General features: G+C 43.0%; 1 protein-coding gene and 1 long non-coding RNA gene across 5 annotated transcripts; both read right to left on the bottom strand.

The window, feature by feature from the left end:
• Nucleotides 1–944: 944 nt before the first annotated feature.
• med12 (mediator complex subunit 12) lies at nucleotides 945–23,863 on the bottom strand. 4 transcript variants are annotated; one of them, XM_029441019.1, is made up of 43 exons: nucleotides 23,703–23,863; nucleotides 22,608–22,712; nucleotides 22,307–22,498; nucleotides 20,245–20,404; nucleotides 19,938–20,113; nucleotides 19,429–19,539; nucleotides 18,809–19,081; nucleotides 18,523–18,669; nucleotides 18,050–18,149; nucleotides 17,794–17,930; nucleotides 17,519–17,650; nucleotides 16,516–16,642; nucleotides 16,108–16,337; nucleotides 15,944–16,003; nucleotides 15,633–15,806; nucleotides 15,184–15,328; nucleotides 14,214–14,332; nucleotides 13,197–13,340; nucleotides 12,938–13,101; nucleotides 12,144–12,275; nucleotides 11,647–11,874; nucleotides 11,415–11,559; nucleotides 10,979–11,099; nucleotides 9,749–9,859; nucleotides 9,552–9,665; nucleotides 9,221–9,357; nucleotides 8,346–8,525; nucleotides 7,961–8,032; nucleotides 7,724–7,881; nucleotides 7,403–7,564; nucleotides 7,031–7,232; nucleotides 6,659–6,768; nucleotides 6,374–6,509; nucleotides 5,978–6,127; nucleotides 5,336–5,701; nucleotides 4,940–5,081; nucleotides 4,582–4,793; nucleotides 4,254–4,328; nucleotides 3,773–4,002; nucleotides 3,459–3,633; nucleotides 2,461–2,787; nucleotides 1,657–1,738; nucleotides 945–1,561 (listed from the first exon to the last, which is right to left on the bottom strand). In XM_029441019.1, the coding sequence occupies exons 1-43, from the start codon at nucleotides 23,802–23,804 to the stop codon at nucleotides 1,524–1,526; spliced, it is 6,603 nt and encodes a 2,200-aa protein (XP_029296879.1). In that variant the 5' UTR covers nucleotides 23,805–23,863; the 3' UTR covers nucleotides 945–1,523. The 4 variants fall into 4 exon arrangements, with proteins under 4 accessions (XP_029296879.1, XP_029296880.1, XP_029296881.1 ...); XM_029441020.1 differs by having other exon boundaries at nucleotides 4,591–4,793; XM_029441021.1 differs by having other exon boundaries at nucleotides 12,162–12,275.
• On the bottom strand, nucleotides 20,531–21,962 carry LOC115014300 (uncharacterized). Its single transcript, XR_003832883.1, has 2 exons — nucleotides 21,311–21,962; nucleotides 20,531–20,849 (listed from the first exon to the last, which is right to left on the bottom strand). It is a non-coding gene; the product is annotated as an uncharacterized LOC115014300 (long non-coding RNA).
• Nucleotides 23,864–24,233: the final 370 nt, after the last annotated feature.

Below are 24,233 nucleotides of genomic sequence, written 5' to 3'. Positions count from 1 at the left end.
CACAGTACCACCCCCTGGAACTGACATCTAACTGGAATGCTGTTCCATTATAATGAATGATTACAGATATGTATTTTCTACATTGATAGCATTGTTTTGTCCAACATCAATTTGAGCAGAGAAAGTGAAAACACCTGCGTGGGTGTGCAGGGCCTTTTTTAATTTTAGCTGTCACTACTTTTCTTTTCACATTTTGGAAAAACAAAATGCCCTGTAGTTAATTTAATACATTGTATAAAGACCTCCCAAGTTTGCAACACACACACACACACACACACAGGTTAGTTGTGTAATAGTGGTTTTGAATTGTCTTCAATTCAATCACCAATATTGCATTATTTCTTGGCTATTGCAGTAATGCAGATGTTATGAACTCATCAGTAATACTTCCATGCCGACAGACACACCTCGCCATTACAACTGCAGAAGTCGTCCAATAGGCCTTTATCATGGACGACATATTGACATGTCGGTCGTTAAAAGCACAGGTGTTACCAATAAAAAAAACTGACTGAATTCCAATTAGCTGCTTCAGTTCCAGGTTCCTGGAGTTGTGAACGCTGGCTGTCGCACTCACTTGACAAAGCAGCACCATTTTTAATGTTATTAGCAACACCTGTGCTTTTCTTGCTATGTCGTCAACATTTCTGCAGTGAAAAAGTAATGGTCCAATCACATGACGAGTAACGAGAAACGCCTCCAGCGATTGACTTCACACCTTGGCTACGGCTTTGCATCATGTTGGAATTTTAATATTTCTATGTATTGATTTTGTGATATAAAACTTTCAAACGTACATTCGTTTTCCCCAGAACACCTCAATTTGAATTAGTTATGGGATCAATTATTCAATGACCAACACAATCTCACCTCACAGAAAATGTAAAAGTTACTCAAAACACAAGCAACCATAATATAGCATTAGGACACTTTGACCATGTCACTTAAAACTGATGTTCACAACTTTTTTTTTTTTTTTTTCATACAACAGCCTTGTTTGGTCAAACAAATCCTTTGATCCCCACTTTATCATGTAAGTTTTCATTGACAGCTTTTAAATACAGTATACAGGCAGCCAACACAAGTACAAGACATAAAAACTGACATGATTTTTTTTAATGAGAAATACACGAAACTGAAAAAATTGTACAAATTGAAATAAAATAAAAAAATTGCATTATTCTTATAATTTCTGGTACTTTTTTACATAGACTTTTCCATTATTAACCATTATCTGTTTACTTCAGAGCAGGATCCCTCCTTTGATAATCCATAATTACACGACTGAAGTCAAGATATTTTCTGATGGTTGCCTCACTGGTCGAGATGGGATTTGGTTCATCGGTTTGGTGGACCTTTGTGCCTTGAACAGTCTCCCCTCCTAACAGCCTACACTGGACTGGACACATTCATCTGCCAATCTACAGAGCTGGCCCCCCCTCCCCTCCCCTCCCCTCCCACCCCACCCCACTCCCACATAATGAGGGCCTATTCTTCACACACACTACTATGAACAAGCACAATCAGTAATATGAACTGGCGCCCTGTCCTGGTTGTGTATCTGAAAAGAGTGGGAAAGATGTATTATAAACCTGGAATCTGAAGTTCATCATTACACGGGGGATGGAAACAAACATTTGAAAGACTCTGACTCACTTGAAAGTTGCTGTTGTAGCTGTCTGACCAGAGCTGCAGTCTGCTGCTGCTGTTGAGTCTGCTGCATTCCCTGTCGTGGGAACTAAAATAGAGATACACACGTCGTCATTATTGCAATATCTGACATCTTACCCTATTACCATATATATATGCAATATCACTAGAAAAATATTTAGCAAATGCATTCCAAGTTTTTAGATTAATTCCAGACATTAAGGTGGCCAATAATGTTCATTCATTTCTGCTACGCGATGAGAATTCACTCGCAGTTGTCATCAAACCTGTAATGGAGCACTTTTAAGAGTTGGCTACAAAAAAAAGCATCTCTTTTACAGGCTATATATGAGAACCTTTATTATTTGTTTTTAATATGTTCATTTCTGGGTGTTAGAATGTCCCAACAGGAAGCTTCCAAGAGGATTTGAAAACGGTCAATGTAATTTTGATTTAAAATGTAAAAATGTGTGTTCTTGTTCTTTAAGTTTATTATAAGTACTAAAATAAATGGAAATGATGGCTCCCTGGATACAAAAAAAAGAAAGTACACAGTGTTGTATACACATATGTTGTAAATTGGCCAAAACATGCAAAACTACTAGCATTATATTTGAATGTAAAGCATACATTACCATTTCCACAATAACACTGGCAGATAAAATTCTACCAAAGCCCATGTAGTAAAACCTGTGACAGACAATACTACTAAAAATGTTTGCTCAATTGAGACCATAATAAGTCTCCTCACACTATCATCCTACTAACAACTGGACGAATGATAGTCCCCGTCACCCAGATTGGACCTACCATGGGTTGTTGAGGGGGCAGTGGCTGCATGCCCAGGCCCTGGTTCTGTTGCTGGCCTGGTGGTGGCCCCGCCGACACCTGCTGCTGCTGCTGCTGCTGTTGTTGTTGTTGTTGTTGTTGTTGTTGTGGAACTTGCTGTTGAGGAGGAACCTGCTGGGGCTGGACCTGTTGCTGCTGCTGCTGCTGCTGCTGCTGCTGCTGCTGTTGTTGTTGTTGTTGCTGTTGTTGCTGCTGCTGCTGTTGTTGTTGCTGCTGCTGCTGCTGTTGCTGTTGTTGTTGCTGTTGTTGTTGCTGTTGTTGTTGCTGAACTTGTTGAGCCTGCTGCTGCTGTTGTGAAAACATAGGAAAGAAATGATACTTAGTAAAGCACTCTTTAAAAAAACTCTATTGGGGAACACTGGATAGCTTCAGGGTTACACAATTTAAAAAAAAGTAGTGCACACAAACCCCCTTTTCTCTTTGCAAGTCACTCATGAAAATGAATAAACCAAAACACAAAACATAGCTTAAGACCAGGCTGTATATAAGAAGCAGACGTTGTGGAGTATGGTTATGAAGCCTTAAATGTTACAATTAACTTTCTTAACTGAAAACACGGCGAAAGGGTTTAAATTCTAAGACCAAAACACGGACACCATCCAAACTGGACAACAGTGGAGTTAGCAATGCCCGAAAGCATATCCTGCTTTATAGTCTATTTTATTCTAAAAAGAGACAATAATTTACTAAATGAACATCCTGCTGTATTGAAAAACATTTGGAACTAGAGATAGAGACCATGAACGAGTTAGGAAAATGTTGGTAATAACTGAGGTAATAAATCAAGTGAGAAGTAAGGTCATTTTCTCCTTTACTTCTTTTTGCAACCAGTTGAGTCGCCCCCTGCTGGCTATTAGAGAGAATGCAGGGTTAAGGCCCTTCTGAATCAGCTTCACTGTTCAGTCCTGGAGGTTTCCACTTGCTTAAGATATAGTCAAACTAATGATCAAGGAACGTACTCGGAGTGCTTGTTGTCTGAGGTACTGTTGCTGTGCTGCCTGTTGCTGCTGCTGCTGCTGTTGCTGTTGTTCTGCTAGCATCTGATTGGGCCTCATGCTTGGATGGACACCCTGGCCTCCCATGTGACTGAGACCGTGCATGATGGGATTCTGCTGGAGAGGCTGGTGAGCAAACCTGAGGTACAGAGGACAGGAAGAAGTTAGAAATGTGAAGGACACAAACCTTGTAATGTAAACTCACACACAGCAACAGTTGGACTATTAAGTGCTACGAAGCAGCTAACAGCAGCAGCCTTTGTGAGCACGATACTGACCTCTGTGTGTTCTGCATATTGTGTGCGTAGCCTGGAGCCTGCTGGTGAACATAACCACTGGGCCTTTGCTGCATTTGCCTAAGAGGATCCACCACAGCCGGGTTGGCTCCAGGATGGGCGCCCTGGAAATTTTGGTTCCCATAGGAGGAAGGAACTATACCACCACCTTGGGACGGATGCTGCTGCATCCCCATGTGTGATCCGTATGTGGTATAGCCCTGAGATATGTTCTGTACAAAGGGAGACCATGGTAATAATCAAAACAGAGAAGATTATTTGTGTAGTTAACCCCAACAAGACGTGTATATACGACTGCACTACTTCTGTGTGAATGGCAAACATTTAGAATATTATCTGAAAATGGCTGCATGTCGAACAAAATGCGGAACCCTTCAGCACTAGTGTGTAAAAATAAAAAGGTGTCATGATTTATATTGTCTGAGAATAAGTGTCAGATGACAAAAACAAAAAATAGACCTACCTGAGATGCCTGCATTGAAGTGTATGGTTGGTTAGGTGTTATTTGTCTAATCTGCTGCCCTATCATGCTTTGATTCTGAAAAGAGACACAACAAGTCAGTAAACAGCAAAGATTCAATTTCCTACCAGGAGTAAAACACAATTCTTATCTACAGATTTGATCGCAACTTTTTCACACATATCATTCTTGATTAATTAGACTTAAAAACTAAATTTAATCAGCATTCAAACAGATAATCAACAATCCAAATCCTCCTTTATCTTACTAACTACTGCTTTTGGTCAACTCTACCTGGCTATTAGAGTAAGCTTGACCTAGCCTAACTCACCAGTCTGACCTGTAACTGCTGCCGCAGCATCTGGCCCTGTGGCATGGTAGGCTGGGGCTTATAACCCATTGGGTATTGCTTGTCCATGCCCATCATGCCAGGCATGTTTCCCTGCATACCGGGCATCATGCCCGGGTAGCTGGGCCGGGTGGGCATTTTGTTCATCTGTGGATTGCGGGCAGGTCGGTATGGAGGTTCTAAACCGGGACCTCCTGTGGAAAGAAATGACAGTAAACCACAATCCCAGATGGTGTTTTGTTGTTTCAACCAAAGGAAAGCTCTTGATGAGGGCTAAACCAGTGTGTCACACTGCTGCTGATGAAGACGATAATGATGAGAGAATATGCCATGAACTGACCTGGAGGTAGAGGCTGGTTCTGTGTGTACATGCTCATGTTCTGCTGGTTGTACGGTAGCCTGCCATATGGGTGATTCTGCATCAGCTCAGGTGGCATATTAGTCCCATAGGTCACGCCGCCTGGTGTACGGTTCACATAGTCCTAGTGACAAGAAGGTACAAATATTCTCAGACTCGTGCACAACAAGGTCTGTGGATTATCTGGAGTAACCGGGTCATGATTTCTGTTGCTGTTGAGTTTTTCAAACTTATTATTTTTGGACGCTTTGAGCACCACAAGCCGAGCCAAGCCGATATCTCACTCACTCGCACCAAAACCATCTAGATGGAAAAATATGTATTTTTGATTGTGGGGTGAACTGTCCCTTTAAATCATGAACTCTAAACATGACTGACCTCTGTCTTGGCAGATTGAGTTTTCTTCTTCTTGGTGGTTTTCTTCTTGTTCGAGTCAGGTGGCACGGCGGGCACACTCTTCTCCGGCTTCACTGCCTCCATCATCTTCTTCTCTGGTTCCTGGGAGACGGGTGTCAGGGGCTCCTCCTCTTCAGGGGGCAGGGGGAGCGGCTCCAGGTAATAGCTGCGAGGTTTGGGCTTCAGGTGTGTGTGGTAGAGCAGAAAACGCTGCTGCTCTTCAAATTTGGTGACCTTGCGGTCCACTCGCACGGTGCCAAACCAGCCCCAAGAGAGAGGGGCGGAGTGTTTGAGCCCCTCAAAGACGTCCCAGGGAGAAATCTTCTGTTTGGTTGATACTTGAAGGCCCTGATGGCACAGAGACACAGCACTCTTACCAACTCAAGATCAGCATGTGCAGATAATGTTGAAAGCCCAAGTTTGTTAAAGTTAAAAAAAGTATCTTTACAAGCTGCATTCTTTTTCTAAACTTCCCTATTCTCTGTATCCGAGTACGAGCAATGTGATAAGCAACCCATCATACAAGTAACATTCTGGCTTCACTGTAAGATACAAATCATACTGAAATGTGTGTAACTTTGCGAGTTGACGTCAAGTTACATCAGCGTGTGAGAAACCACGTACCTCCTTCTCAAATCCAGCGATCTTGTTACCCTTCGTGTCTATTAGTGAGCCCTGAGGTTCACAGGTTATCACGTCCCGGGTTTGCTTGGGCAGTGGCAAAAGCTGTCGAACTTTTTCCAAACTTTCCGACTGCCGATCCCCGAGCTCTTTCTGTGAAAATAAAACGGGTACAGGGTAATTGTAGAAAAACTCTCTTTATAAGGACTAGGTTAAGTTTAAGGCCTCGTTTCTATACGAGCATATTATTCAACATATTTGCTTAATAATCAGCAAATCAAGACAAATGTAGTTAAATAAAAAAATGTGAACTTTTGGACTTTAAACACGATGAATAGAAATGCAACAAGGAAATACTACATCTTTAGACTATGGGAGAGAAAGGTGTGCTGCTGTTACCCTGAGCTTCTTGACCAGGTTCATATAGGCTCTCTTATTCTCCTCCATGCTGCCCTGAGAGATACTGGACATGTCAGCAGCCAGTGAGCCGTTAATCAGCACACTCAACATGTCCAACACTGTTGTGAAGAGCTCGCTGTTGGAGAGAAGCAAACATACGAGCCAGTCAGACCAAGTGATTTTTTTTACTGGCAACACAATTTGTGCTTAGAAATAATAACTGAAGTGTCCACAAGTGGAGAGAACTCCATTCCACACGTTATCCCCTCTGCTGTCAACACTCACTTATTGGACTGCATGTCCACCGTGCCGCTGCTGATGATGTCAAGAAGTAGTACCGCCCACTCAGTGGTCTGCTGGGTGCTGCGCTGCACCGTGTCAAACATGCCACCCACCTTGTTAGGAGAGGGAAACAACACGGTTAGTCTCCTCATATGTATAATCAAACCCAATGTTGGATGTAAAATAGAGTAGTAATAAAGTTTGTAATTCAATATTTTTGGGTGATTCATGTCTGCTCTTACACAATATTCGCAAAGTAGTGCGTGTTCTGTGACGAAAATCACACTTTGTGCCCACGAGAGTGCACAACTATTAACGGATGGACTGTGTATAGCCAGGCTGTAGCGCTGGTTGCGGCGATTAAGAAGTTCTTACAAGGTTCAGTCGTAGTTTCAGAGCCTCGTGCATCATTTGCTTCGCCTTGCAGTCGTCCTGGTACTGGTCTTCTCTCCAGTTGGTGACAATCTGCTGCACTTGACTATAGAGGGAGGTGAGAAGGCCTTCCCTCTGTTCATCCTGCCCCTTCAAGCAAGTCAGCACCAAAGACAAGAATGGCTGCTGACTCAGCAGAGACATACTGAGGAGGGAAAATGTATTAATAAAGAAGCTGCTTTTTGAGTTCCATAGCCTGTTGGAGTGGCACAAAATACAAATGTGCATTCACCAAGCAAAGGATGTTCTCCTTGTAGAACTACCAGATTAAATAGAATCGGATTTATTCCAGTATTAAGTTAATGCAGCACCTACCTTTTCTGTTTCTGCCTGTCCCTCTCCTTGCGTGAGGAAGATCCCAAGTGCTGTCCTTTCTCCAGCTCCTCTCCTGCGGCCTTCAGCACATGGCCCTGAACCGAGGTGGGCAGCTTGGCTATCAGCGGAGCCACTAGCCACACACCTGAGCGCTCCGATGAGCTGCAGAACAAACCAAAAATAAGAAATGTTAGATTTCAAACCAAAAAATAAACAAAATGTCTCATTTAACGCCACGCGGTTATCGTTTGAGCCTTAAAGATTAATGTTAATATTATAAATATTATTATGTGTTCTTTCAAAATTCAGAAAGATACACACCTTAAAATCGGCTTCATCTTGCTGGTGGTGCTGTTGATGGATGCGGAGCCACCTTGTGCCGCTGCTCCATTCCCTGAGGGGTTACTGTTCATCTCAGCTGATTTCTGAAACACCTCTATGGTGGCCTTGGCAATGTTCTCCAAGAGCGAGTAGAGCTCCTTTAGGAAAGTAAACGAGGGGTATTTAGTTTCATTTGACAAAGGCTTCAGACTAGGTGCACTAAAAACAGCAACTTACATTGTTTGTGCTCTGTTTGATCATCAGCTGCAGCTCCAGGGACGACTGTCTCATCGTCCATTGGTCCATATTCTATGAAAGAAAGAAACAAATACAGTCAGTCAGTCAGTCATAGCTTTGTGCCAGTTAGGAGTATGTACAGTTCATGGCACTGCCGAGACATTTGGTCAATCCCCAAGTCAGCCAGGAGTGGGCAGCAAAACCTCACAACTCTGATTCAGGACAATTTAATAGCAGATTATATGGAAGTTATTATTATTTGAGAGAATAATCAAAGAAGGTTCTTACAACAGACTCATGTTGGGTGTACTATATGAACTTCTTCATTGACAAAGAGACACAAGTACATTTCAAACACTACGAGAGTTTTCTGTTTGTTCTCGACCTGTAGGATGCGTTTGATGCGCTGCCTCTGAGGGTTGTCACCATCGTCACTGTCCAGCTGCCGGTGTGGATAGCAAATAAGCTGCAGTAGGCGTTGGGCCTGAATGTTAACCAGAACCGGGTCCTGGAGGGCACTGCTGTCCTCAGACAGAGACTTCAGGCAGCGCTCTCCGACCCATTCCTGCAAGACAGAACGAGAAAGGAAAAAGTTGCAAGACTGTGACAAGAGGTCAACAACTTCGGTGATCCTCAAGCTCAAGTATCATAAACTCATGAGTCATGCAAACCACAAGCTTGACTAAAGCCGTGTGGATGGTGATGAAAAACAAGGCAACGGACATTTCTCAGGAATAGAACTGCACGTGCCCGATCCTTGCTGGGTAGAAAATGTGTCTGAAGTCTCTTTAGGTCTCAGAGCAAGTCCAGCCCTCTGCGCTGCTGCCATCTCTCTCTCTCTCTCTCTCTCTCTCTCTCTCTCTCTCTCTCTCTCTCTCTCTCTGGCCTTCATATCTATGTGCCATAAGTGACATCTGGTGCAGAAAATGATCTCATTGACTCCTTTTATGCATTGTAGGCTTACTGCATTTACAAGTAGCTGAGAAAAGCAGGAGCACTTATCTGAGCAAAAATAGAAAGTTCATTGATTCCCACAAAAGCTTTCAGACAGAAAAGACAACAGTGGTGATAACACTGGCCACGATAAGGAAGCATGCATGCGTCGCTTCCTGCGGTAAAAAGCTATTTGTGTCAGATACATCAATTAGTTGCCTCAGTATTTTCACCTTTTCACTGTTATTATTGTCTTATTTTGTATTCTTGTTCTATAAAAAGGTGCTAGACTAAATGTATTTAACCCATTTCCTCTCATATCCTCACCTGCTGGCAGATCGTCTTCAGAACATATTTTGCATATACATCCAAGCTGGCCGTTTCTATGGAGACATTGCGGCCCTCAGATATGTCGTCGAGGCCGGCAGGGTGCGACAGTCCCGAGCCTCGTAGCTCGGCATCACCTAAAACAAACATGAAGACAAGTGAAACCAACCAATGCAATGGATCAAGAATCATTTCTACGGTATGTTAATTAGGCACGAGACGACGGGAAAATGTAATATCACGATTAAGCTGGTACAAAGAATCTTATCCGGATAATATAATAAGTTCTGAACATCAACACATTGATTGACGGCACAGCACAGACTCTTACCCAGCATAAAGACAGCTTTGAGGACAGCAAATACTGCTCCAACAACTATGCTGTTCTGAGAAGCGGCAAGAAGGTGGCGATCACAAGACGACCGGATACCGACGGAGGATTTATCTGCAAAGTCACAACACCAGTATAAGACGAAAAGTCTTTAAAAGCAGCTTAATAGTAAAAAGATTTCTGGCCGTGTTAACTACCTGACTTCACACCATCTTGGGGGACAGGGTTGCGCTGTGGGGTCTTGAACAGGTGCAGCAGAATCCTGCAGGTGAGTCGGGCTCCTGGCTCAGAGTCTTGCTCACTGCAGGCTGAAAGTAAGATTGGTCACGTATGCTTTTGGTCAGAGCTCATTTTCTTCACATCACATGACTGGAGGTACACAATCTCCACATCAAGGCGACGCGTCTAAATTTAAACCTGGTTTAGACTTCTCATCAGTCAGGATAAGGTGGAGTTTTCACAGAGCTGTTGTCGTGAAAGAGGGAGTGAGAACAAAGCGTTTTCCTCAAGTGAGAGCTGTTGGCATTTGGCATGTGTAGTTGTGTTATAAAGTGAGCCAAACCCAACCAAACAGCACGGCTGAATGGGGCTTTGTCTCCGCGCCGGGGAGAAAGATTAACACTTAGCACTTTTCTGGCAAGTGCACAAAACGCACCGAGGCTTCATGGATCCGGATCAAACACGCTGCGTTAACTCTCCTCTCTGATAGAAGTAATGTATTATACAGCCTGGTGTCCCTTCCTACAAGCCAAGCTGCAATGTACCGCTCGCTCATCTCACTTTAATGGAAGGAGTCTCTGTCTGTATGCCCGTCCATCCGATCGACTTCACACTTGGTGTGTGTGTGTGTGTGCATTGCAGATGAGCCAAAAAGAAAAGCAGCGCCGAGAAGGCGAGCTCTTGAGCTCTACGGGAGCCATTTGTCATGTTGAGAGAGAGCACCCCCCCCCCCCCCCCAATAAGTGTTACAAAGCCGAACGGCACGCTTTGTACAGCTCGCTCTCTGTCGGCGTTCAGGTGTTCTTTAAACCCAAATGAGGCAAATACTCCATCATTGCAAGGGGATGCAACTACGTCATGGCAGGTGTATTGCTCAGGACCCAAGGCAGCGCAGTGTTTGACAAAATATACATTTTGATTTGATAAAAAAATTGAATAGAAAATTAAATATAATAATAATAATATCAGTTGCATTGACAATTTCTACATTTCTACAACGAATAGTGGTAAATAACATTTAACAATTTAAAATCAAACGAACACATCTGGAACATGACGAGTGATGTCACTGAAGAGGTACATCAGACAAGAAGGATTACGAAACACTGGTTTACAGGATGATGATCTGATAACCCTTGTTCCGTTTGCACTGATTTGACAATACATCATTTACTACAGCAGGCGGTTTGAGATTAAACAATCCTCACCTGCATTGAGGAGCGAAGGAATGGCCACACAGCGAACCAGGTCTTCCAGGAGTAGGCACTGTCTAGCAATGAGAATGGCTACGAAGGTTGCCAGGGAATCATGGAAGGACAAATCGCTAACCTGAAGGATACAGAGTACAGAGAACAACTTTATAATTCATGCTGTGGGATTAGAAAAGATACTGTAATCATCAGAGAACTACTCAATTATATTAGAACTCATTCAAAGGCAGACGGATGTTAAAAAGTAAAAACATATATTTGGATGACGTTATTGAAAATGTGTTAAAGAATGCAAGTGTTGCGCCTGTTCCACAAGCGAGTCAAAGCCAAAGTTATAGACAACAGGTACAACACTTACATCAAGGTCCGGACTCCCATTGACCCCTTGCATCGACTATAAATCCATTTCAAGAGTTCTGAAACCACAACTTACATCTACGTTACACAGCAAGTCGTTGAAGCCACAGTTGCCATTGTTAGAGGAGCAGCAGAGAGCCTTGAGGATGCCGAGCCACTCGGCACTCAGGGAGCGACAGTACGCCGTCAGCTCGGCACACAGGATGCCAATATCGTTCACCCTGAGAGCACAGAACGTGGTATGAAACGACCGTCGGAGCCATAAACACATGCGACAACATCACAACGAAAAAAAAAAAGGACCACACCTCTCAGGGTCTCTGTGGTCCACGCACACGTCCATGAGCACATTGCAGACGAAGCTGTAGCGGTTTGCCGGGCTGTCGTTGAGGATCTTGCCCACCATGGAGTGGTTAAAGTTGTGAGCCGAGGGGTTGGCAATGGCCTCCATCATGAACACAGGATCCCAAAGCATGTTGGAGTCTGAAGGGTCGATATTGCAGTAGATGGAGTTTTTCACTTTGGAGCAGAACTCGCTGAGAGGGAACACGAAGGAGAGAATGAGGGGTTACGTCAGTGCTGATGACAAAAAAGAAACCACAATAAACACAGGCAACGAAAATAGCATTGAGATAGTCGATTTAACAGCTGGATCTTCTTGGATTGGTTGTAAATATTATTAAAATGTGTACATGTATACTGTTGATAACTCCCCATCTCCACAATAAAGCCTCTGAATGCTCACATTTTCGTTAATGCAACGGAAAACATTAATTTTTTTAAATAGGTGAAGATTCATTTCTACCTGAAGATCTCGCCAAACCTGTTCTTGAGGTGACTGCAGGAGGTGTAGAGGTCGTACAGGTAGGCCAAGATACAGCGCTCGGCCGAGGAGCAGTCGGCCGGGTTCACCCCCGATTTGACCACGATGCGCAACCTGAGAACACATTTACACACCTGATTCAACCGCAACCACATGCTTTAAAAAAGGTAGACATTTTGTGACACGCTTCTTTGCTTTCTTGCCGAGTTAGAAGGCTGATACCGCTCTCATGTCTGTAAGCATGGAGCTACAGCCCGAAAACTTAGCTTAGCATCAAGACTTAGAAAGTTGTTTTGGACAAAACACTCACTTTATGTTTAATTACATTTACTTGAATTAGAGCCTTTATATTAGCTTCTATTATTTTTAACACTTTAGTCATTTAACTAATGGTTCATCCAAAATAGCAGAATCATCTTAAATTCCTAAATTACCAGCATCGCAAACAACTGCTAATGGCACGGCGTTCAGGAATTAAGTGCCCTGTCAGCAATCCTGTGACACTAAAAATCCTCATTAAAAAGGCGGTCGAATGAGGCTCGGAAAGAAAAGCACCAACAATTCTTTAATTTGCCGTTACAACCCAAAATCATCCTTTTTTTTACTACTTTAATTAGAAGTTTAACTAATTTCTCCACCGTGGTAAAAGTTGGAATTCAATCTCAGTAACAACTAAAACAAGCAAACCGTACAAGTCCCTTATTTAGGCCACCAATTATTATGTAAGCGTGTCTGTATGCTTTTGCCAAAGCTCAAGGCTTGTAAGTGTGACATACCCATCAAAAACTTGCGCAGTCTGCTCCGGATTGAGAATGAGGCAGGAGTGGTACCTCCTCAGCACAGCTACAATACACAGACACAGGCTGGTGGTGTAGCTGCCCACCAGGCTGGACGACTTCAGCAGCAGCTCGGCTTCCACCAGACTCAACTCATTCAGAAGCTTCACAAACACAAACACAAACACAGGCAATGGATCGCGTCATCATCCATTTATCTGGATTCATCGTTGTTAAAAAGACATCGGCGATGAAGTACCTGAATAGCAAAGTCTATGAGGCCACTAATGTTGAGGGAGTACTCCATGAGGTCAAAGATGAACTGAATGTGCTGGACGAGAGGCAGGTGATAGGACATCCCTAAGGCAAAGCTGGTGATCTGTTCCAGCACATTTCTGGACACCTGTGCACAAACAAAAGCATCGTTAAAAAAAAAAAACATCAAGATTTACAGCCCTGGTTCTGACAACCACATGATGTCCCTTCAGCAGAGCTCCGGCACAGACTACGTTTAAAATAAGCAAAACGTTAAAGCGACGCCAAATGTTTTGTGAGCCACTGGAATTTTGTTGTTTAAGTGGGACAAAAACAACCAAACGAGGAATTTTAACCATTCAAACTTTGTGTTACGGTAATAAAGATCAAATGTCTCTCTGCTCTGACTCTATGCCCCCGTTTCCAGTCTTTATGCTAAGCTAAGCTAACTGTCTGCAGCTTCCCATTTGACAGACGGATGACATCGGTATCAATCTTCTCACCTAAGTCGCCGCAAGAAAACAAATAAAAGCTTATTATTTTAATAGAAAGATGGGTGACCATAATGCTATTGGAAAGTTGTTCTGTTAGCTATACTTGAATTAAAAAAGGTACATAATATTGCAAATGTACATTATTTTCAATCACAAAATGTTTCTTATTTTATAATCCATGGATACGAGTTACACGTTTGCTTTAGGATCAACTACATTCTCCATTACAACCTCCATCACTAAAATCTAAACACATTATATTCCGCGGCGTTTCGACGTGACAGTCACCTAAGTGCATTACGTATTCAAATTGTATTCAAACTCAATCTCAAGAGAAATCAAAATATATTCAAATTACATTGACATTCAAAAAGGAGTCACCTTGGGAGGTCTTCTGTTTATGGCTGCTTTAAGTTATTTGCATTAACAAACCCCGCGGCTAGTCCTCAAATAATTAACTTACTCCTACGCACTCTTGAATCGTGAGGCGCACGAGGACCGGAGAGAATGAGCTTTCATGATCTAACCTGGGAGGTGACTTGGTGCTGGTCAAAGTGGGAGAGGTGCTGGAATTTGGAGAAGATATCTTCTGCAGTGGGAAAGGCCTCCGGCTTACTCCTCTTCCTCTTTTGTCCTTCCTCCCCTCCTGAGTATGCGGGAAAGAGAAGGGAATAAAAAAATAAAAGAGAGGGAGCAGCAACTCGTAACTGGTCAACGGTATTCTTTCCAGTCTGCCGAACAGGCCAGCCGTGAAATCGAGTTAGGCCAATGGTCTGTTATCTTATTCCCAGCCTCCTTCGATTTGAAGCTCCGGTGCAATATACACCACGGCAGGGGCACTTTAACGTGAAGGGAAATGGTACTTTTCATTCTAGACAAACGCAATTGTGAGCTGAAGGTCATCATCGGCTCACACGAAAGTGATAAGGTGAAACAAAACACTCCAATCTATGCAATTATAACTCTGGGAACCTTAAAGGTCACATGTATCTGAGATAAAGTGGCTGTGATGAGGGCTGTTCACAAAGAAATTGGTCGGAAAGAAGACCGAGTGATGCAGGGCCCCCCCCCCCCCCTCGGGGTCGATAAAGAACGGGAGGAAAAGTTTGTTCTCTTAAGAAGGGCAGTACGGGAATACAGATGAAATGCATTCAGAGAGGGAGAGTTGTAGAACAGCTGGAGTTGGAAAAGGCTGCATGGGAACAATGTTTTACAAACATCCAAGCATGAAAAAAAAAAAGCTCCTGCCGTCTGGCAATTATCTCTTTCATGTGATGCAGGGAGATAATCCAGTCAATAACCTGCGGGTCATATATCAAAACTTCAAAGCAATTCCACTGATAACATTTCATCATTACACGTGAAAAGTAGAAAACGTAATGGCACTTTGCTGCCAGACGGACTGCACGCCTGCGGCTAATGTAAAACATGAGTAAATGAGAAATGCATCAAGTCATCAGTCAAAAGCTGATACAAATGGAGGCTAATAACATTTACCTGTTTCTGCTGTGCTTTTGCGGTTCAGCACCTTCAAGATGTCTTTGGTAATTTTCTTGATGGTGTGTCGCGCCTCATCTCTCAGTTTGCCCACACCGTACAGGACCACTAACCGCTGGTTGCACTCGTGGCTGGCACTCTCCTCCTGAAGGCGAAGAGACAAAAAAAAAAAAAAAGATCCTCGTCAACTACAAAGATACAGGAGCAGCATAGCAAGACAAACTATTTGGGCCAGAGTGAACAGCAGCAACAGTCTTCTTCAGAGAGAACTGGAGATGTTCAAAACATTAGCTCCCATAGACACGGTGTTACATTAACGCACATCTCCGTAATCATCAGAATTTATATTTCTCTTCCTGTGTGTAAGTATGCACCATTATACACCAGAGAAACAGTTTCACAGAATATTCTCGCTGATTTATTTGTTAAATGCCAGGCGGTTCTCTCACCTGGGGAATAGGGAAGTGAGTGGCGTATTGAATGTGGCGAGGTTGCTCGTACAGTTGAGGGAAGGCCGGGTCCATGCCTTTGTCCTTACAGCTGGCCTTGCTGTCCTGCTCTGGAGCTGGCTTCTCGGGGGAGGGGCTCCCCTTAGACTCGCAGTGCATCGGAGGAGAGAACATCTGCAAGGCAAATTAAAAAAGGACTTCACACAACGGTGCATAGGGATTCCACATTTTCAAGGAATATCACTTTATTCCAGACAATATTCATGCATTCATTAAGGAAGAAGTATAAAAACGCTAATTCTTGCGTGCACCTCGTCAAAATTAGCACTGGAGTTGTGATCGATTTCCATCGACTCCGACAGACCGGTGTCCTGTTGAACAAGCAACGAGCCCGTGTTACGCTGTTACTTTGTACTGATGCACACATGTACTCATCACACTCTACAACACCAACAACAGATGCTTTGCAACATGCCTCCATCTTGACACTGCTGCCTGCGTCCTGCTCTTTGCGCTCTGACTCGTCGGAGGGCTCATCACTGGGAGAGCGCGGGCGTGGCAGGTGGGAGTCAGAAGCCATGTCACCGCGGGAAATGAGCGTGCACATGTAGATGTTGTGGGAAAAGACGTCGTGGCGGATGAGCTCGCAGAAGAGCAGGACCAGGTTGGAGAACTCCACTCGCTCACTTTCGTTTCCAGGCTCCGCTGCAGAAGGTCAAAGGGGATTTGAATCGTTTAATAGTCTCACTTGCCAAATCATTTAGAATAAATATGCACTGGGTAACGCAATGAGAGGCCAAGACAAAAGAATATAACGCTCTTTCAATATCAGATCAACTTTGACACGTTTGACAATTGTTGGAAGAAACAGAGAGAGACTCACTCAGGGTGGGGGCCTGAGTGTCGAGGAACTGTAGCAGTACATCCTGAAAGACCGGTAGCGTGGCAGCTGAGAGGGAGCCGGATGACACGGAGCCCTTCTCGTCCACCACCTCCGACTCACCACACCTCTGCAAAAAGATGTGGAGTGTTTGAGGGACTGCAGATGGAAACGAGCTCCACGTGGTAATATTCATCTCTTCTCCTTTTGAGATGAAGGATTTTTTTATGGTCCTTGTTAGAAAACCTGTTTACAAGCTTTCTCTATTCGACACGTTCGCTCAGTTTTACAGTTTGTACACAGAAAGTTATCGACTTATCGGGCAAAATATGGACATAACCTCTTTAATTAATTTCACCTCGATATTGTTTACATAGGAATGTCAGTAACATTTAAGATGCATATCATCAGCAGGGTTTTCACTACCGTTATAGGACTCGGGCATCGTACAGACATTTCACATTTTTGTTAACAGAGTTATTTTTTTACATATATATATATATTTTTAGGATATTTTAATATTTTTTCACATTCTAATTCCAATGTCTGATATTCTTAAGAATTAGAAATTAATTGCTCTTTGAAACAGTGCACTTGCATCATTATATCAGTGGCATGAAATTGTATTAAAAAATCGTTTAGCGCAATTATTTACGGAACAATATTTTGTCCAACAAAAGTAATCATCGTGGTCGGCCCATCTACAGATGCAACACATTATGAATTATGCAGTCATATTAGAGGTTATTGTTGAAGGGTAAGGCGGTCTCTAGGAGCATCCCAGCAGTAATTCATACTGTACAAATGTCACGTGGAAGCAAACTTAACCATTAATCATATTCATGCACCGTTAGGACGAGTTCTAGTAATAATGTTGGAAGATAAATGACAGAAAATAAGAATAAAAATGCAGATTTTTTTTTTTGTTGGGGTTGATTTAGCTGAGGAGGTGTTAAATTGATGATATGCTAGTCCCTCACACAGGGTGGGGGGTTGTGTCTCTTACCTCTGCTTCTATTTCAGCCTGTCTCTTCTCCAGCAGCTTGGCCACCACCATGGCTCTGTGTCGGCCCGAACGCTTACAGCACACGGCCCATTCACAAAGCAAGGTCACCACCGCGTCATCATCTGGTGACATCTGGACAGAAACATGCGTTATTATAAGACAATCCGGCCACATGTTATAATCTGGCTGATCAGTTATCACATAGCATCAGCACAGCAGAACAAACGCTTCCACTACATAATACAAAGAGAAGGATAAGGGGACTCGATGCTTACCTCATGGCCGTCTTTACTCTGCCCCGACCCGAATATTTGGTTGTACAGAGAATCCAGTGAGTTGTTAAAGTCAGACTTCTCAAAGCTGTGGTTGTCTAAGACCTCGAGGGTGTGGAGAACCCTCCCGATGGTGAACCCTGGCAACAGATTACACGCACACACAAAAAAACAAAAATCACCTCCAACACTTGACCTTGTTGTCCTCACACACACACCTGTTCTCATGAGCTGTGAACAAAAGGAACAGTTCTCTAACCTGCTGTGGTCTCCTGGCACTTGTCAAACGACCACCTGAACTCCACTGCCTGGCCTCGCTCCTTAACTTGCTCCTCGATTTCCCTCAACTTTGTACGGACCTGAAGGCGACATGCAAAATAAATAAAGGTTGAGAACTTCATCTTGACAGCTCAAGGAAAGCACCACCTTTGTGCTAGAAACACACATTTACAACTCATCCAATAGTATTACATACATTAATCTTAATTTCTTAGCTACTTAAGTGTCATTAGCTGATATTTTTCACCTCTAATCTTTTTTTATTATCACTTTTATGTACATGTATACCTGTAAGTAGGTCTTCAGTACTGAAGGAGTCTTCAGTATGTGAACGTTTGTTTCTTCCATTCATCGGCTCTAAATAACAAACCTGTTACCCTGCACTGCTTTACCAGCAAAACTAACGGAAAACAACAGTGGAAAATAAAAAAAGGTTTGCAGAGGTGGAGGTACCTGCTGTGTGAAGGCAGTATTTCCCCCTGGCATTGGTAGACTGGACGGAGCGATGGGCAGGAGGTCCAGGGGCGAACCAGTTTTGTTTCTGCTGTCTGTTAGAGAGTAGTGCCACACCAGAGCACTGGGACAACACAACACTATGCTCTGATGTGACAACAACAAGACACAAAAAACCAGGGGGAGGGGGGGGGGAGAAAAATAGAATTAATAAGTGAAGAATTTGAAGTGTTCTCTTACATTTTATATTTCCGGTATGTATTATGCATCAGTAGTAATGCACGACCTGTAGCATGCAGCTGAGGCCGAACACCAGAGGCCTGTGCTGAGGGCAGATGTAGAAGTCTGTGAAAGCCGTCTGAGGTTGGTTTCCTCCTGCAGGCTGCGAGGTCGGTGTGGGGGGCAGGGCGTTGCCTTGCTGCGTCAACATGCCATGGGCTGGATGCCCTCCTGTGCCGGGGCCCAGGCTCCCGTCGCTTAGCAACAGGTTGAGGCGACGTGTACAGAAGTAAGCCAGTCTCCGTGACAAGTAAGCCGACTGTACAAATTCCCCCGAGTACTATGGGACGGAAGAGAGATTCACTGCATTACCCGCAGCACTCAGTGTCCATTAACATCAGTCAACTTTGGAACTAGAAACAAAATGAGAGGCTGTGGCCCCGCTGGGCCGCTGTCAGCAAAGGTCAACACCACCAAAGTGCTGCAGACGAAGACACACAACTGGTCCATGATCATTTGTTGACAGCTGTAGAAGCCGGTCCTAACACCAAGTGTGTGTGTGTGTGTGTGTGTGTGTGTGTGACTGTGTACAGCCGTTTGAATGGTAAGCAGCACTGCATGTCTCCCAATAGTAATTCTTCAAAGCGTGAGATGCAGGTGATTGTGAATGGATAGAGGGAGTAATACCTGTAGTAAAAGCGGCAGGAGAAGTCTGAGAAGCTCATCTTCACCAGGTCGGACCTTCTCAAAACACTCCAGCACCCATGTGAGGAACTCGTGTCTGTCTAACATCCCATCCTGAACAAAGAAACCAAACACAAGTGCACCTTAATGTGAAGTAGAAGAAGACGAATCAAAGAATCAGGAATGGAAAGAAGCGGTGTTGGAGACCTTAATCACAGAAAGTAATCGTATCCTTTACTTACTTATTTCCTGAATTACTCTCCCCGAGAGTAATGTGATTATTTTATTTATTACTCATTGAAAAGATAATCATATTACTTTGTTGTTCAGAATTGGTCTAAAACGCAGATCGTACAGCTGAAGTGGCACAAGTCTCAGTTTCTCCATCCATGCCCGCATTACTATTTTCAGCACAGCGATAACTAATGTTATTAGCGAAGAGCCACTGTAGCGCAGAACACTATTCTGTTACTGGAAACAGTAACGTATTACACTGCAACATGTTAACTGACCTGAAACATGAACATGGCGAGCTTCTCGTTGTATTCCCACTGCTTCATGGCCGTCTCCACGTCAGCAGGAGTGGCTGGTAGGGGGGAGCTGCAGCCTTGACTGGGAAACTGTCTGTAAAACTCGGCCACCTTCTGAAGCTGCTCCCACAGATACTTAGTAATAATCTGAGTCCATTCTGCGCACACAAACACGAAAAAAGGCGTCTTTAAGCAACAGAAATGGAACAAATGGCAGAACATATCATCCCACGGAGGAGAGCACAAACACACGCGGCTTTAACGGCGATTACCGACGTCTCTCGCTCACCTATACAAGGATCTATCACATGCCTCTTCTTGACTTTAGTTTCTGTGATGGCTGCGTGATACGCACAAGTCATCTTGATCATCCATGCCGAGCGCATGACGGGGACTGAGTACTTGGCCAAGTATCCAAAAACCTCCTCCTTTTTGCTGAAGATTGGAACCTGTGACAAAGACATTTCATGTGCGTCAGTAACGTTGAATGAAACGATGCAAACGCACCGGGGGGGGGGGGGATATTTTTTCCGAAAACAACACAAATGGTAACAAAGAAATAACTGGCCGAAACACAAGGTCAAGTCCTTTATTTAAAATGTTTTTAGGATCACAAGAGTGGTGCTAATCCCTCCTCCCCCCCCCAAACAGCTGACAGTTTAATAGACGACTACAGTAAAACAATGGGATGAACGTTACTTCGAGGCTTCACAAGTCTGTTACGAGGTTTCCTTTCCAACATTGACTCTTGAATATGAATGCACGGGAGGAATTGCGTCCACCGTTTCAATTAAATACATCCGCTGTGTTGTTCCTGGTTTTACTTCTTCTGTGGTCTAAATGAAGTATTCCAGGAGGAGAAACGTTGAACTGATGTACTTCTGGGAAAGTGATCTGTCAGAGAGATTAATAAACACAGTTAGAACATATCGTTCATCGTGGTGAGAAAACAATGAAATATGCATGTACCAATGCGAGGGGGAATAACGCAGAACACAGAAACTACTGCGTACTATGTAAATGATAAAGGGCTTTCATCCTCACCTTTAATTTAACCTGGTGTATTTAAAAATTCAAAGCCTATTTGCTGCTATTTAAGATTACCACGCAGGAGCACTTAGGGAGGAAATCATTTGTTGTTATAGAGGAAAAAAAGAAAACTCAAGACAATCTATAAATATTAGATTTCCAAGCTGAAAAATAACACAGCAGTACAACCGGTTTCCACTAACAAACAATGGCATTCATTGTATTTTGGGTCGATACACCCAAACAAGACAAACAATAGACTTGTTTTAAACAGAAGCATCTATAGAGTTGTTTTAACAAGGCAATGAAAACACTGCATTACTTACCTTTTCTGCGTTCTTCTTCTTTTGTGATGTTGAATTGACTTGTCAAGTTGAGTTCTGCACAGTTTGGGGTCTGTTGTTTTTTTAAAATCACTGTGGCCCAATGGCCGTCTCTCTTCTTGGTTTTCATAGAACTGACATGTACATTTCTCCAAGCGGAGGATCCTCCACACGTAATCTGTTAGCTACTTCTGCGCAGGCTGTCCCTGGCAGCAAACGTTTATCGAGCCACAACAAAGGGAAGCTAAATGTGTGGGCTGACGTCGTAAAAAACAAAAAACAAAAGAAAAGAAAAGGTGTTCGCACAGTTGATGTAAACATGCACTGATATATCTGTATTGGGGAATATTAGCGGCACTGTGAGGCGAGAATGCAAAAAACTAAATCTTGTTTTCTGGAGGTTCTTTGTCTTTTACGCCTTGTAACATCCGCAGGATAGCATGGTAGCATGTAGCATCTTATACTTACAGTAGCCTCACATTTAGCTGTGAATTCATCGTGCTGACGTTCAACATGTTAGCATGTTATTATGGAATACATGTCGTTTTGACAGACAAAAACAAAAAGCCTATTTTTAAATAAGAATTTGTAATTCTAGACAGTTGATATACAAAAACACGTATCTTATCATTATATAGCTGTAATATTATTGCCTTTTTTTTCGTACTTAAACAAAGCAAGTCCTTTAAATTGTCAGTGTGGATCCATTTCCTTTCTCGTGGACATGGGTGCAAATGTTGGGTTTTGGCGACAGCTGAAAATCCATCCCAGTCCTTTCCAAATGTAAATAGTGGAAATCAGCAGATAAAAACATGCACAGGAGACCAATGTGCATATAATCACATTGATTAACCAGCAAACCCAAGCACAGCAGAGGGTGAGACAGATGTAGTACAAAGTAATGACTTCAGCAGCAATTCTACAAGCCAGTTAAATCAACATAAAGAAAATCCATAATTCAGCAGAAATGGCTTTTATAGACTCATGCAGGAGTATTACCTTTTTAGCCAGCTGTGTCAGAGGTTTAGTCCCCGCTAAATCCGTGAACCAATTATTGATGGAGCTCTGTGACCTTGCTGTGACAAGCCAGAAATTATCCTTCTGGTTGACCTGCGGCTTACGCTTCCCCGTGTCTGGAAATGTGTTGAAACGCAGCTTCTCTGCAATAATGCTGCTGAAGTTTGAACTGATCTGTAAAAAGGAATGGAGGAAAACATGTATGATGGCCAAATCAGTCACGCAACAAATACAACCAGTAGCATGCAGGGCAGATCCTGAGCTGAAGTGCCAGAGTCATTACCTTCGAAGGGTTGAAGTTGACATTTTTGGCACTGCCATGTTCATCACCAGAGACAGCTGGCTGGTTATTGAATCCTTGTTTCACATTTAGTGCAGTCAACTCATCCTGAAACAAAAAACACATTTCAATGCATAATAGATCTAATTATTATTATTTTCTTACACATGCTTCCCCCCCCCCCCCCCATCTTATTCTATTTGAGCTTATTTACATTTTTTGTATTGTCTTGGCTCTTTAATGACGCTTTTAATTGTATTTAAATGTTATGAACCTTTGTCTCGATGCATTGATTGTTTATGCAAAGCACTTGCATTGTTCCTAAAAAAAAAAAATGCGCTATATAAAGCCTTTCCTGAAATAAAATGAAAAGCATTCATGCAAAGTTACTAATGCTGATCTACGATATCTCATAAATACTGATGCCAGACCAGCTAGGGGGTAGTTAGATCAAATCAGCATATGTGCTTTATTAGGTTTGCAGGGAAATGGACGTAATTAATACTAAATGTTGCCAAGTCATTATTAGAGATATCTGCATTACAGAATACCCCAAAGGTAAAGCAGTCCTTCTACATCACCAGATTATCATCTAGGTTAATAATAGATCAGGAGCCAGCAGCACTAACCAGCTAGGCCAAACTCCAATCTTTAAAACTGAGCACAGATCATTTATCTTAAATTAATGTACAGCTCGCAGTTAGCGTTGTCGCTTTAGCTTTCGGTAACTCGTTGGATCAAAACATCACGCGAACAAACAATTAACAGTCACGCACAATCCAAAGAGCAAACGTATATTGTTTCCATCTCAAAAAAAAGCTAAATGCTGTTTGCAGTTCATGTCAAACTGGATAGCATCCGCCAGCCGAGCAGCTAGCTTAGCAAACTCTGGTATTTAACGAACCGGTTATTTTCCAAGAAAGCTGGCGAGCTAGCTAACAAACTGACAACTAGGTGCTGTTCATTGTTATTGCTAGGCCCCAAATCGTCTAGAGCTTCTCGCTAAACAGGCTAGCTAGTGTTAGCTTCTTGGCTGGACATTTTCCTTCCACAAAACATTATTCCTGTAGTTTCAGATTTCACATAGTAAAATCTGACCTCTTTCTGCTTTGGATCTTGAGGATAAACGTCCGGAGGGCCGAGTCGGGGCCGCTTTAATGGCCGGTGTTCGTAACTTAGGATCCCGAAAGCAGCCATCATCCAGCGGCATCACAGCCAGGGCTTTCCTCCTCCAGCCTGAGCAGAGCTACAACAACGAAGCTCACTTCCGGCGAGGCTCCATCCCTGAACTTCAAAATAAAAGCCATGGAGAATACACATGGATTTTATTTTTGCTTTTTTTTTGCAACAAATACAATCAATTAACAAAAATGAACACATACTGTCATGTTTTTGTTGTGTATGTGGTTGTATATCAGCCTTTATAAACCTACTACAAGATCATTCTGAATATAGAAAATATTTGTACAAAACAAACTGATGATGTTCAAACACAATTTTGCAGGAATTATATAAATAGTGAGCAACAGATTCAAAGCTGCTCAGCACTTAAATGTGCCGCCCTGTGTGTGTTACAAGTGCACATTCTAGATTTCTTATTTTACATAGGCTACAATGTCTGTGCATCTT

The sequence above is a fragment of the Cottoperca gobio genome, chromosome 10 (genome assembly GCF_900634415.1).
Source record: "Cottoperca gobio chromosome 10, fCotGob3.1, whole genome shotgun sequence".
NCBI classification, from domain to species: domain Eukaryota; kingdom Metazoa; phylum Chordata; class Actinopteri; order Perciformes; family Bovichtidae; genus Cottoperca; species Cottoperca gobio.
Note: the sequence above shows the minus strand (reverse complement) of the source record. Positions and strands in the feature narration are given on the sequence as shown.

Coding starts and splice junctions, on each gene's coding strand:
- med12 (XM_029441019.1), bottom strand. CDS start 23,804: ATGATGGCTGCTTTCGGGATCCTAAGTTACGAACACCGGCCATTAAAG. Junction 6,510..6,658: donor GTGGACATGCAGTCCAATAA/GTGAGTGTTGAC, acceptor TCTCTCCAACAG/CGAGCTCTTCACAACAGTGT. Junction 5,702..5,977: donor TCGCTGGATTTGAGAAGGAG/GTACGTGGTTTC, acceptor CTGTGCCATCAG/GGCCTTCAAGTATCAACCAA.